A 13,331-nucleotide genomic window follows, 5' to 3' on the forward strand; every position below is an offset into this window, starting at 1 on the left:
ATCAGACCTGATTAAAAAAACCAGGGCGGGCCGTGGGCCGGACACACCGTTGGAGAAAGAAATTTATCAGGTAAACATAAATTCTGTTTTCTCCAACATAGGTGTGTCCGGTCCACGGCGTCATCCTTACTTGTGGGAACCAATACCAAAGCTTTAGGACACGGATGAAGGGAGGGAGCAAATCAGGTCACCTAAATGGAAGGCACCACGGCTTGCAAAACCTTTCTCCCAAAAATAGCCTCAGAAGAAGCAAAAGTATCAAACTTGTAAAATTTGGTAAAAGTGTGCAGTGAAGACCAAGTCGCTGCCCTACATATCTGATCAACAGAAGCCTCGTTCTTGAAGGCCCATGTGGAAGCCACAGCCCTAGTGGAATGAGCTGTGATTCTTTCGGGAGGCTGCCGTCCGGCAGTCTCGTAAGCCAATCTGATGATGCTTTTAATCCAAAAAGAGAGAGAGGTAGAAGTTGCTTTTTGACCTCTCCTTTTACCTGAATAAACAACAAACAAGGAAGATGTTTGTCTAAAATCCTTTGTAGCATCTAAATAGAATTTTAGAGCGCGAACAACATCCAAATTGTGCAACAAACGTTCCTTCTTTGAAACTGGTTTCGGGCACAGAGAAGGTACGATAATCTCCTGGTTAATGTTTTTGTTAGTTAAACACTAAAAAACTCTAAGCCATCTCCGTGGAGATGTTGCCTGTACAACGGCAAAGAGAATGACTGGGGTAGGCGGAGCCTAGGAGGGATCATGTGACCAGCTTTGCTGGGCTCTTTGCCATTTCCTGTTGGGGAAGAGAATATCCCACAAGTAAGGATGACGCCGTGGACCGGACACACCTATGTTGGAGAAAGATTGTACATCTGGAACATCTGCCAGACGTTTGTGTAACAAAATAAAGGCAGAAATTTGACCCTTTAGGGAACTTGTCGATAATCCTTTCTCCAAATCCTCTTAGAGAAAAGACAAAATTCTAGGAATCTTAACTCTACTCCAAGAGAAGCCCTTGGATTCACACCAAGAGAGATATTTGCGCCATATCTTATGGTAAATCTTTCTAGTTACAGGTTTACGAGCCTGAACCATGGTCTCTATGACCGATTCTGAAAAGCCCCGCTTGGATAAAATTAAGCGTTCAATCTCTAAGCAGTCAGCTTCAGAGAAACTAAGTTTGGGTGAAGGAAGGGTACCTGAATTAGAAGGTCCTTCCTCAACGGAAGTCTCCAAGGTGGCAGAGATGACATGTCCACCAGGTCTGCATACCAAATCCTGCAAGGCCAAGCCGGTGCAATGAGGATCATTGAGGCCCTCTCCTGCTTGATTCGAGCAATAACCAGAGGAAGCAGAGCAAACGGAGGAAAAAGGTATGCAAGACTGAACATCCAAGGTACCGCCAGGGCATCTATCAGTACCGCCTGAGGATCCCTGGACCTCGACCTGTACCTCGGAAGCTTGGCATTCTGCCGAGATGCCATGAGATCCAATTCCGGCTGACCCCATTTGAGAATCAGTCTGGAAAATACTTACAGATGGAGTCCCCACTCCCCCGGATGAAAGGTCTGTCTGCTCAGTAAGTCCGCCTCCCCGTTGTCCACCCCTGGGATGTGGATCGCCGACAGACAGCAAGAGTGGGTCTCCGCCCACTGGATTATTTTGGTTACTTCTGTCATCGCTAAGGAACTCCTCGTTCCTCCCTGATGATTGATGTAAGCCACTGAAGTTATGTTGTCCGACTGGAACCTGATAAACTGGACCGAGGCTAACTGGGGCCAGGCCAGAAGAGCATTGAAGATCGCTCTCAGCTCCAGAATGTTTATAGGTAGAACAGACACTGACTGAGTCCAAACTCCAAGCCTTTAGGGAGCCCCAGACTGCTCCCCATCCTAGAAAGCTGGCGTCTGTTGTCACAATCACCCAAGATGGTCTGCGAAAGCAGGTTCTCTGGGAGAGATGATCCAGAGACAACCACCATTGAAGAGAATCCCTTGTCTCCTGCTCCAGAAGTATTCGAGGAGACAAGTCCGCATAATCTCCGTTCCATTGCCCGAGTATGTTTAACTGCAGAGGTCTGAGGTGGAACAGAGCAAACGGGATGATGTCCATTGTCGCTACCATCAGCCTGATTAGCTCCATGCACTGAGCCACTGATGGCCGAGGAGAGGACTGAAGAGCCAGACAAGTATCGAAAATCTTTGATTTCCTGACTTCTGTCAGAAAAATCTTCATTGATAGGGAATCTATTATGGTTCCCAAGAAAGTCACCCTTGTCTTTGGGACTAAGGAACTCTACCAAATTTACCTTCCATCCGTGAGATCACAGGAAAGATAACATTTCTGTGTGGGATCTTGCTTGTTGTAAGGATGGCATCTGGACTAGGATGTCGTCCAGATAGGATGCCACTGCAATGTCCCGTAACCGAAGCACCGCCAACAGCGAACCCAGAACCTTTGAGAAAATTCTGGTAGCTGTGGCAAGACCGAAGGGAAGAGCCACAAATTGGAAGTGTTTGTCTAGAAAGGCAAACCTTAGAAACTTGTGATGATCCCTGTGAATGGGAACATGCAAGTACGCGTCCTTTAAATCCACAGTTGTCATAAATTGACCTTCTTGGACCAAAGGGAGAATGGAACGAATAGTTTCCATCTTGAAGGAATTTGTTTAGACTCTTGAGATCTAAAATAGGCCTGAAGGTTCACTCTTTTTTGGGAACCACAATCCGATTGGAATAAAATCCCAGACCTTGTTCCTGAATCTGAACAGGAACTATTACTTCCAGGTCGGAGAGGTCTCATACACAGTGTAAGAACACCTCTCTTTTTGTCTGGTCTACAGATAATCTTGAAAGCAGAAACCTACCTCTGGGAGGAAAACTTTAACTCTAGTTTGTATCCCTGGGACACTATTTCTACTGCCCATAGATCCTGAACATCTCGAACCCAAGCCTGAGCGAAGGAAAGTCTGCCCCCTACAAGATCCGGGCCTACAAGGCCCTTCATGCTGTCTTTGATTCAATAGCAGGCTTCTTGGATTGTTTTCCCTTATTCCAAGACTGATTGGGTCTCCGGGAAGATTTAGACTGATCCTGCTTGGAGGAGGAAGAGGAAGAATTTCCCTTGAAATTTCAAAAGGAATGAAAATTACTCTGTTGTCACTTTTGTTTCTCTTATCCTGAGGGAGAAGATGACCCTCACCTCCCGTAATTTCAGAGATAATTTCCGTCAAGCCAGGCCCAAACAAGGTCTACCCCTTGTAAGGAATCGCTTAAAGCTTAGACTTAGAAGAACCATAAGGTTCTGCGAGCTAGAACAGAGAAAACTGAAATCTTTGCTCCCAGTTTGATAACTTGAAGGGAAGCATCCGTAATAAAGGAATTAGCCAATTTAAGAGCTTATATCCTATCCTGGATTTCATCCAGGGGAGTTTCTGTCCTGATAGCATCAGAAAATGCATCAAACCAATATGCCGCCGCACTAGTGACGGTAGCAATGCACACAGCTGGCTGCCATTGTAAGCCCTGGTGTACAAACATCTTTTTTTTTTTAACCCCTCTAATTTGTCCATAGGATCTTTGAAAGTACAACCATCCTCTGAGTATAGTAGTTCTTTTAGCTAAGGTGGAGACAGCTCCTTCCACCTTGGGGACTGTTTGCCAAGCCTCCTTAACCGAGTCAGCTATGTGAAACATCTTTTTAAATATAGGAGATGGAGAAAAAGGTATACCCGGTCTCTCCCATTCCTTAGCAATGATCTCAGAAGCTCGGTCTGGTACCGGAAAAAACTTTGAGGAAGGTACCTCAAAATATTTGTTCAGCTTACTGGATTTCTTAAGAGTAACAACGACCGTGGAATCGCCGTCGTGCAATGTAGCTAAAACCTCAAGTAACAGACGGAGGTGTTCTAGCTTAAACCTGAAGGATACCACTTCAGTATCAGCAAGAGGAATTACACTGTCAGAATCTGAAATTTCACCTTCAGATGCTACTACGTTATCCTCCTCCTCAGGCTTCTGTGAGGGGACATCTGAAATAGCAACAACTGAATGTCTGATTTTCCTCTTATGCTTTCCCTGCAACATTGGGAAAGCAGACAACGCATCTAAAACTGCAGAAGAGATGAGAGAAGCGATGTCTTTTAAAGTAACTCCAGCGGGAGCTAGAGAGGAAGCGCAGGGCACTGCATGTGAGGGAGGTAAAATTTGGAACGCTTGAGGAGAAAGCTGCGACATATATTAAACATTATCATTAGATTCCTGAACAACATCCTCTTTAGAAAATGTTGGCTCAGAAAAAAAGTCTATCCCTGTAGCTTTACCAGCTGTTGGTACACTAACATGTCCAACTCTAGGGGGTGCTAGAAGAAACTAGATAATATAATGTAATGTAATAGATGTGTATACATAAATGTTTTAGCTACTATACTTGCAATAACTTTGTATAATAGAACAAATGATTAATATATCTCACACAGTGATATACAGATAAAATAAAAGTAAAAAAGACAATATGCTGTAAATCAAATAAATAAAAGTCTTAGCCGAGTCCTTATTGAAGAACACAGGATGGATCAATTGAGTCCCAGAGCAGTCGTCAGTGATGGTATAATATAGCTCCCATGGTGTAAGCCAGTATTGTAGTTAAGGCAGCTCCTCTCCAAGCAGAAGATAAGGAATCCGGATATCTGTGATTAAGAATCACAAAAGAGGGCGCCTCCTAGTGTAATACTTCAAGTAAAACCCACGATAGCAGATCTTGAAAGAAAATATACTCACAAAATGAGCAGCACCAATGTGCTAAGTGACACAAGCTGAGATATCACAGTTTCCCAGCAAACGGATCCTCTTAAGGATGTAGGGGCCCAGGGGTGCCCAATAGCAGTTACAGGTAAGACTCAGGCTTCCAATATAGTTCAGCAAAACCATTTTATTTTTTGTTAAAACCTGTTGATATAAAACCAATGGGTGTGTGCAGTACCCAGAGTGAGTAAACACACAGTTTAAAATAGATTGCAACGCGTTTCTCAGCTGTACTAGCTGTTTCCTCAGGCATCTCAGGAAGCCTGAGTCTTACCTGTACCTGCTATAGGGCACCCCTGGGCCCCTACATCCTTAAGAGGATCCGTTTGCTGGGAAACTGTGATATCTCAGCTTGTGTCACTTAGCACATTGGTGCTGCTCATTTTGTGAGTATATTTTCTTTCAAGATCTGCTATCGTGGGTTTTACTTGCAGTATTACACTAGGAGACGCCCTCTTGTGATTCTTATTCACAGATATCCGTATCCCTGTAGCTTAAAGTTCTCTCAATACATAAGGAACAGAAAGGGATTGGTGGTTCCACATTGGCATTAAAACATAGAGAGCAAGTGACACTTTGTAAGGCCTCTTGGTCCATTGTAACACACAATTAAACAATTTGGTATAAAAGATTGAATTTTTATTAGTAAAATGCAAAAACCAAAAAAACGTTACTGTCCCTTTAAATAATAAACTTTTTTATATTGTTTGAGCAAATATAGTGTAGATAGGCGTAAAAACCCTAAAATAAACTAGCAAACACCTCAGCAATACTTTGCTGAGGTGCCTACCTTCTCTGAGTAAGGGCCGTAACCGCAAATAGACTTTCAGAAGCACTGTCGGTCTCCAGCACAGAAATGTCAGTGTCAGGTGTTTACACGCAGCTACGATGTAGATATGCGTAGAGCTTTTATATCATGGAGTGTAGCAACAGGAAAAAAAGTGCGCATTAGGAGGCGCTTCCTGGGGAACCTCCCATCATGGGCATGACAAAAGGAATCTCACGGTCGGTTAATAAAGTTACTAAACCGCCGGGAGATGTGGAACCACCAAAGTAAAAGTATAAAAAAAATCACCCCCAGTGCCTGCTGCTACGCTGCCCAAATGTCCCCTATGCTCTAAGGGGAATCTAATATTGTCAAGCATGAGGTTTGTCCCATTCACTGAATAAAGTGCCCAACCTTTATTTCTGAGTCCATTCCTATCCCCCAGAAAGAAAGTCAGCACTTACCTCATCTGCTTCCTGACAGCAAGGCAGTTCCAGGTTTGAGAGGTCCTCTCCCTCACATGGACCTGTGAATAAAAACATAATTTATGCTTACCTGATAAATTCCTTTCTCCTGTAGTGTAGTCAGTCCACGGGTCATCCATTACTTATGGAATATTTCTCTTCCTAACAGGAAACTGCAAGAGAATTACCCAGCAGAGCTTGCTATATAGCTCCTCCCCTCACCTATCATACTCAGTCATTCGACCAAAGCAGACGAGAAAGGAGGAACCATAGGGTACAGTGGTGACTGGAGTTTAATTAAAATTTAGACCTGCCGTAAAAACAGGGCGGGCCGTGGACTGACTACACTACAGGAGAAAGGAATTTATCAGGTAAGCATAAATTATGTTTTCTCCTGTTAAGTGTAGTCAGTCCACGGGTCATCCATTACTTATGGAATACCAATACCAAAGCTAAAGTACACGGATGAAGGGAGGGACAAGGCAGGAACATTAAACAGAAGGAACCACTGCCTGAAGTACCTTTCTCCCAAAAATAGCCTCCGACGAAGCAAAAGTGTCAAATTTGTAAAATTTTGAAAAAGTGTGAAGCGAAGACCAAGTCGCAGCCTTGCAAATCTGTTCAACAGAAGCCTCATTTTTAAAGGCCCAGGTGGAAGCCACAGCTCTAGTAGAATGAGCTGTAATCCTTTCAGGAGGCTGCTGTCCAGCAGTCTCATAGGCTAAGCGTATTATGCTACGAAGCCAAAAAGAGAGAGAGGTAGCCGAAGCCTTTTGACCTCTCCTCTGTCCAGAGTAAACGACAAACAGGGAAGAAGTTTGACGAAAATCCTTAGTTGCCTGCAAATATAATTTCAGGGCACGGACTACGTCCAGATTATGCAAAAGTCGTTCCTTCTTTGAAGAAGGGTTAGGACACAGAGATGGAACAACAATCTCTTGATTGATATTCCTGTTAGTAACTACCTTAGGTAAGAACCCAGGTTTAGTACGCAGGACTACCTTGTCTGAATGAAAAATCAGATAAGGAGAATCACAATGTAAGGCAGATAACTCAGAGACTCTTCGAGCCGAGGAAATAGCCATCAAAAACAGAACTTTCCAAGATAACAACTTGATATCAATGGAATGAAGGGGTTCAAATGGAACGCCTTGAAGAACATTAAGAACTAAGTTTAAGCTCCACGGCGGAGCAACAGACTTAAACACAGGCTTAATCCTAGTTAAAGCCTGACAGAAAGCCTGAACGTCTGGAACTTCAGCCAGACGTTTGTGTAGAAGAATAGACAGAGCAGAAATCTGTCCCTTTAACGAACTAGTAGATAAGCCCTTTTCTAAACCCTCTTGTAGAAAGGACAATATCCTCGGAATCCTAACCTTACTCCATGAGTAACTCTTGGATTCGCACCAACGTAAATATTTACGCCATATTTTATGGTAAATTTTTCTGGTAACAGGCTTCCTAGCCTGTATTAAGGTATCAATAACCGACTCCGAGAAACCACGCTTTGATAGAATCAAGCGTTCAATCTCCATGCAGTCAGCCTCAGAGAAATTAGATTTGGATGTTTGAAAGGACCCTGAATTAGAAGGTCCTGTCTCAGAGGCAGAGACCACGGTGGACAGGACGACATGTCCACAAGGTCTGCATACCAGGTCCTGCGTGGCCACGCAGGCGCTATCAGAATCACCGAAGCTCTCTCCTGTTTGATCTTGGCAATCAAACGAGGAAGCATTGGGAATGGTGGAAACACATAAGCCATGTTGAAGACCCAAGGGGCTGTCAGAGCATCTATCAGCACCGCTCCCGGGTCCCTGGACCTGGATCCGTAACAAGGAAGCTTGGCGTTCTGACGAGACGCCATGAGATCCAGATCTGGTTTGCCCCAACGACGAATCAGTTGAGCAAAGACCTCCGGATGGAGCTCCCACTCTCCCGGATGAAAAGTCTGGCGACTTAGAAAATCCGCCTCCCAGTTCTCCACGCCTGGGATGTAGATCGCTGACAGGTGGCAAGAGTGAGACTCTGCCCAGCAAATTATCTTTGAGACTTCCAACATCGCTAGGGAACTTCTGGTTCCCCCTTGATGGTTGATGTAAGCCACAGTCGTGATGTTGTCCGACTGAAATCTGATGAACCTCAGAGTTGCTAACTGAGGCCAAGCTAGGAGAGCATTTAATATTGCTCTTAACTCCAGAATATTTATTGGGAGGAGTTTCTCCTCCTGAGTCCATAATCCCTGAGCTTTCAGGGAATTCCAGACTGCTCCCCAGCCTAGAAGGCTGGCGTCTGTTGTTACAATCGTCCAATCTGGCCTGCGAAAGGTCATCCCCTTGGACAGATGTGGCCGAGAGAGCCACCATAGAAGAGAATCTCTGGTCTTGATCCAGATTTAGTAGGGGGGACAAATCTGAGTAATCCCCGTTCCACTGACTTAGCATGCACAATTGCAGCGGTCTGAGATGCAGGCGCGCAAATGGTACTATGTCCATTGCCGCTACCATTAAGCCGATTACTTCCATGCACTGAGCTACTGACGGGTGTGGAATGGAGTGAAGGACACGGCAAGCATTTTGAAGTTTTAATAAACTGGCCTCGGTCAGGTAAATTTTCATCTCTACAGAATCTATAAGAGTCCCTAGAAAGGGAACTCTTGTAAGTGGTAATAGAGAACTCTTTTCCACGTTCACCTTCCACCCATGCAACCTCAGAAATGCCAGAACTCTCTCTGTATGAGACTTGGCAGCTTGAAAACTTGACGCTTGTATCAGAATGTCGTCTAGGTACGGAGTCACCGCTATGCCTTGCGGTCTTAGTACCGCCAGAAGTGATCCTAGAATTTTTGTAAAGATTCTTGGGGCCGTAGCTAATCCGAAGGGAAGAGCTACAAACTGGCAATGCCTGTCTAGGAAGGCAAATCTCAGATACCGGTAATGGTCCTTGTGAATCGGTATGTGAAGGTAGGCATCCTTTAAGTCCACCATGGTCATGTACTGACCCTCTTGGATCATGGGAAGGATGGTTCGAATAGTTTCCATTTTGAATGATGGAACTCTTAGAAATTTGTTTAGGATTTTTAAGTCCAAGATTGGTCTGAAGGTTCCCTCTTTTTTGGGAACCACAAATAGATTTGAATAGAATCCCTGCCCGTGTTCCGTCCGCGGAACTGGGTGGATTACCCCCATTAGTAAGAGGTCTTGTACACAGCGTAGAAACGCCTCTTTCTTTGTTTGGTTTGTTGATAACCTTGAAAGATGAAATCTCCCCCGTGGAGGAGAAGTTCTGAAGTCCAGGAGATATCCCTGAGATATGATCTCCAAAGCCCAGGGATCCTGGACATCTCTTGCCCAAGCCTGGGCGAAGAGAGAAAGTCTGCCCCCCACTAGATCCGTTTCCGGATAGGGGGCCCTCTCTTCATGCTGTCTTGGGGGCAGCAGCAGGTTTCTTGGCCTGCTTGCCCCTGTTCCAGGACTGGTTAACTTTCCAGCCCTGCCTGTAACGAGCAACAGCTCCTTCCTGTTTTGGAGCGGAGGAAGTTGATGCTGCTCCTGCCTTGAAGTTACGAAAGGCACGAAAATTAGACTGTTTGGCCTTTGATTTGGCCCTGTCCTGAGGTAGAGCATGGCCCTTACCTCCCGTAATGTCAGCAATAATTTCTTTCAAGCCGGGCCCGAATAAGGTCTGCCCTTTGAAAGGAATATTAAGCAATTTGGATTTAGAAGTCACGTCAGCTGACCAGGATTTAAGCCACAGCGCTCTGCGCGCTTGAATGGCGAATCCGGAGTTCTTAGCCGTAAGTTTGGTTAAGTGTACGACGGCATCAGAAACAAATGAGTTAGCTAGCTTAAGGGTTTTAAGCTTGTTCATAATTTCATCCAATGGAGCTGTGCGAATGGTCTCTTCCAGAGACTCAAACCAGAATGCCGCCGCAGCAGTAACAGGCGCAATGCATGCAAGGGGTTGTAATATAAAACCTTGTTGAACAAACATTTTCTTAAGGTAACCCTCTAACTTTTTATCCATTGGATCTGAAAAAGCACAGCTATCCTCCACCGGGATAGTGGTGCGCTTAGCCAAAGTAGAAACTGCTCCCTCCACCTTAGAGACCGTCTGCCATAAGTCCCGTGTGGTGGCGTCTATTGGAAACATTTTTCTAAATATAGGAGGTGGTGAAAAGGGCACACCGGGTGTATCCCACTCCTTGTTAACAATTTCTGTAAGCCTTTTAGGTATAGGAAAAACGTCAGTACACACCGGTACCGCAAAATATTTATCCAGCCTACATACTTTCTCTGGAATTGCAACCGTGTTACAATCATTCAGAGCCGCTAATACCTCCCCTAGCAATACGCAGAGGTTCTCAAGCTTAAATTTAAAATTTGAAATCTCTGAATCCAGTTTACCCGGATCAGACCCGTCACCCACAGAATGAAGCTCTCCGTCCTCATGTTCTGCAAATTGTGACGCAGTATCAGACATGGCTCTACCATTATCAGCGCGCTCTGTTCTAACTCCAGAGTGATCGCGCTTACCTCTTAATTCTGGCAATTTAGACAGTACTTCTGTCATAACAGTAGCCATGTCTTGCAAAGTGATTTGTATGGGCCGCCCTGATGTACTTGGCGCCACAATATCACGCACCTCCTGAGCGGGAGGCGAAGGTACTGACACGTGAGGAGAGTTAGTCGGCATAACTTCCCCCTCGTTGTCTGGTGATAATTTCTTAACATATAAAGTTTGACTTTTATTTAAAGTGACATCTATACATTGAGTGCACAAATTTCTATTGGGCTCCACATTGGCCTTTAAACATAGTGAACAAAGAGATTCATCTGAGTCAGACATGTTTAAACAAACTAGCAATGAGACTAGCAACTTGGAAATACTTTTCAAAATTAATTTACAAGCAATATAAAAAACGTTACTGTGCCTTTAAGAAGCACAGAAAAACTAACACAGTTGAAATAACAATGATCAAAAATAGTTATAGCAACCAAATTTTCACAGTAAATGTATTAAGTTAGCAAAGGATTGCACCCACCAGCAAATGGATGATTAACCCCTTAGTACCCAAAAACTGATAATTATATAATTAACGTTTTTCTCACAGTCAAATACACGGTCACAGGACTACTGTGACTGATTACCTCCCTCAAAATGGATTTTGAAGACCCCTGAGCTCTCTAGAGACGATCTGGATCATGGAGGATGAAGTAGACAGATTGTGACTGAATTTTTACTGTGTAAAAAAGCGCTAAAATAGGCCCCTCCCACTCATATTACAACAGTGGGGAAGCTCAGAAACTGTTTCTATGCAGAAAACAAAAATGGCCATGTGGTAAAAATCATGCCCTAATAAGTTTTATCACCAAGTACCTCACATAAAACGATTAACATGCCAGTAAACGTTTTAAACATACATTTGAAAGTTATGTATTATTATTAATAAGCCTGCTACCAGTCGCTTTTACTGCAGTTAAGGCTCATACATTATTTCAGTATTAACAGTATTTTAAGAGTCAATTCCATTCCTTAGAAAATACATTCAGTGTACACACACACACATCAGCCTGATACCAGTCGCTATCACTGCATTTAAGGCTGAACTTACTTTACAATGGTATCAGCAGTATTTTCTCAGTCAATTCCATTCCTCAGAAAATAAATTACTGCGCATACCTCATTTGTTGCAGGGGAGCCCTGCATGCTATTCCCCTTCTCTGAAGTTACCTCACGCCTCAGATGAGAAACAGCCAGTGGATCTTATTTACGTCTGCTAAGACCATAGAAAGAAACCCAGGCAGATTCTTCTTCTAATGCTGCCTGAGAATAAACAGCACACTCAAGTGCCATTTAAAAATAACAAACTTTTGATTGTAGAAATAAACTAAGTTAAAAAACACCACAGATCTCTCACAGCTTCCTTTTTAGTTAGGCTGCAAGAGAATGACTGAGTATGATAGGTGAGGGGAGGAGCTATATAGCAAGCTCTGCTGGGTAATTCTCTTGCAGTTTCCTGTTAGGAAGAGAAATATTCCATAAGTAATGGATGACCCGTGGACTGACTACACTTAACAGGAGAAAAGAAAGTTCTGAGTAAATCTCTCTCAGGTTTTCCAGGAGTAGGGCAGCATCAATGTATGGGAGGCGCAGTGAGAATTATGCCCCACAAGTTCCCATTGCTCTAAAGCCACCACTGCTCTACTGAAGAGACTGATATGGACTACGGCTACACCCTAAAACAAAAACAGCACAATCTTGTACTATTAGAAAAAGATCTTCAATCAAGAGTTTTTTATTTTTTAACACCTCACTTTACCACCTTCTTGCACTTAACGTAGGCAAAGAGAATGACTGGGTTGGGTGGGAAGGGAGGTGATATTTAACAGCTTTGCTGTGGTGCTCTTTGCCGCCTCCTACAGGGCAGGAGTGGTATTCCCAATAGCAATTAAGATGATCCGTGGACTCATCGTGTCATTAAAAAGAGGAACCACAAACTAAATAATACAACAGACTATAACAAAAAGGAAAGTGAGAGAAGCCCAAGGGACAAATAACTGAACACAAGGAAAACAAATCTTGTATGTGAATACACAAAGTCGCACCTCGGGCACATTGTCCTTGATGATTTTTAGCATAGCTTGCATGTACGACTTTCTGCCGAGGATGAAGTCTATCTTGTTAGCAATCAGATCTGATGGAAAGAAAAATCAGGGTTGAGGATCATCAAAATGTAAAGAACACATAAGAGATTAAAGGAAGTTATGAGTACCTGGGTCACTACGCAAAGACTTCATATCCAGAGCCTGATGTGCTCCATCGTATCTCTTCTCCATGCATCTCTAGGGGAGACAAACCACAGTATTAGCAGGCAAGGCAATGGGAGTTGTCTGATGGGAAAGAGGTAAGGCAGGTCCCAGCAAATGAACTATAAGCAGGAAGATATGATGACCACCATTGCATATGCTAAGCCACTGCTACCTTAAAATGCTCTACTTCCTCAGGCTTCATGTCTTTGGACTCCATTTGAGGGGGAGCAGCAGTAGCACGTGTTAATATTGCGATCTGAAAGGAGAAAAGAATTAAAAAAAAATTAAAAAAAGAAGAAACGCACAAGAGAGGACAGACAGTGATGGCAAACAACAATCCTCACCTTGAAATTCTCTCTGTCAGTCAAAGATCTGGAGATTTTCCTAAGGGCTCTGGCAGTCTCTGAGCCTTCTACATAAAAGTGAGCCTGGTTGTGTTCTATATGATACTGCAAAATAGCAAAGTAAGGGCGTGAGGAAGAGTGTGTGTGTGAGTG

The 13,331-nt window shown here is 43.8% G+C and overlaps 1 protein-coding gene across 4 annotated transcripts in view; it reads right to left on the reverse strand.

Moving 5' to 3' along the window:
- The window catches only part of LOC128665854 (nuclear RNA export factor 1-like), a 127,313-nt gene that overhangs the window by 65,614 nt on the left and 48,368 nt on the right, over positions 1 to 13,331 (reverse strand). For all 4 annotated transcript variants that reach the window (XM_053720085.1, XM_053720084.1, XM_053720082.1 and 1 more), the window contains 4 exons: positions 13,179 to 13,283; positions 13,007 to 13,090; positions 12,798 to 12,867; positions 12,631 to 12,719 (listed from right to left, as the gene is read on the reverse strand). In XM_053720085.1, coding sequence (XP_053576060.1) covers positions 12,631 to 12,719; positions 12,798 to 12,867; positions 13,007 to 13,090; positions 13,179 to 13,283 — 348 coding nt within the window. The remainder of the gene's footprint in view (positions 1 to 12,630; positions 12,720 to 12,797; positions 12,868 to 13,006; positions 13,091 to 13,178; positions 13,284 to 13,331) is intronic.

The sequence above is a fragment of the Bombina bombina genome, chromosome 7 (assembly GCF_027579735.1).
Source record: "Bombina bombina isolate aBomBom1 chromosome 7, aBomBom1.pri, whole genome shotgun sequence".
In the NCBI taxonomy this organism is placed as follows: Eukaryota; Metazoa; Chordata; class Amphibia; order Anura; family Bombinatoridae; genus Bombina; species Bombina bombina.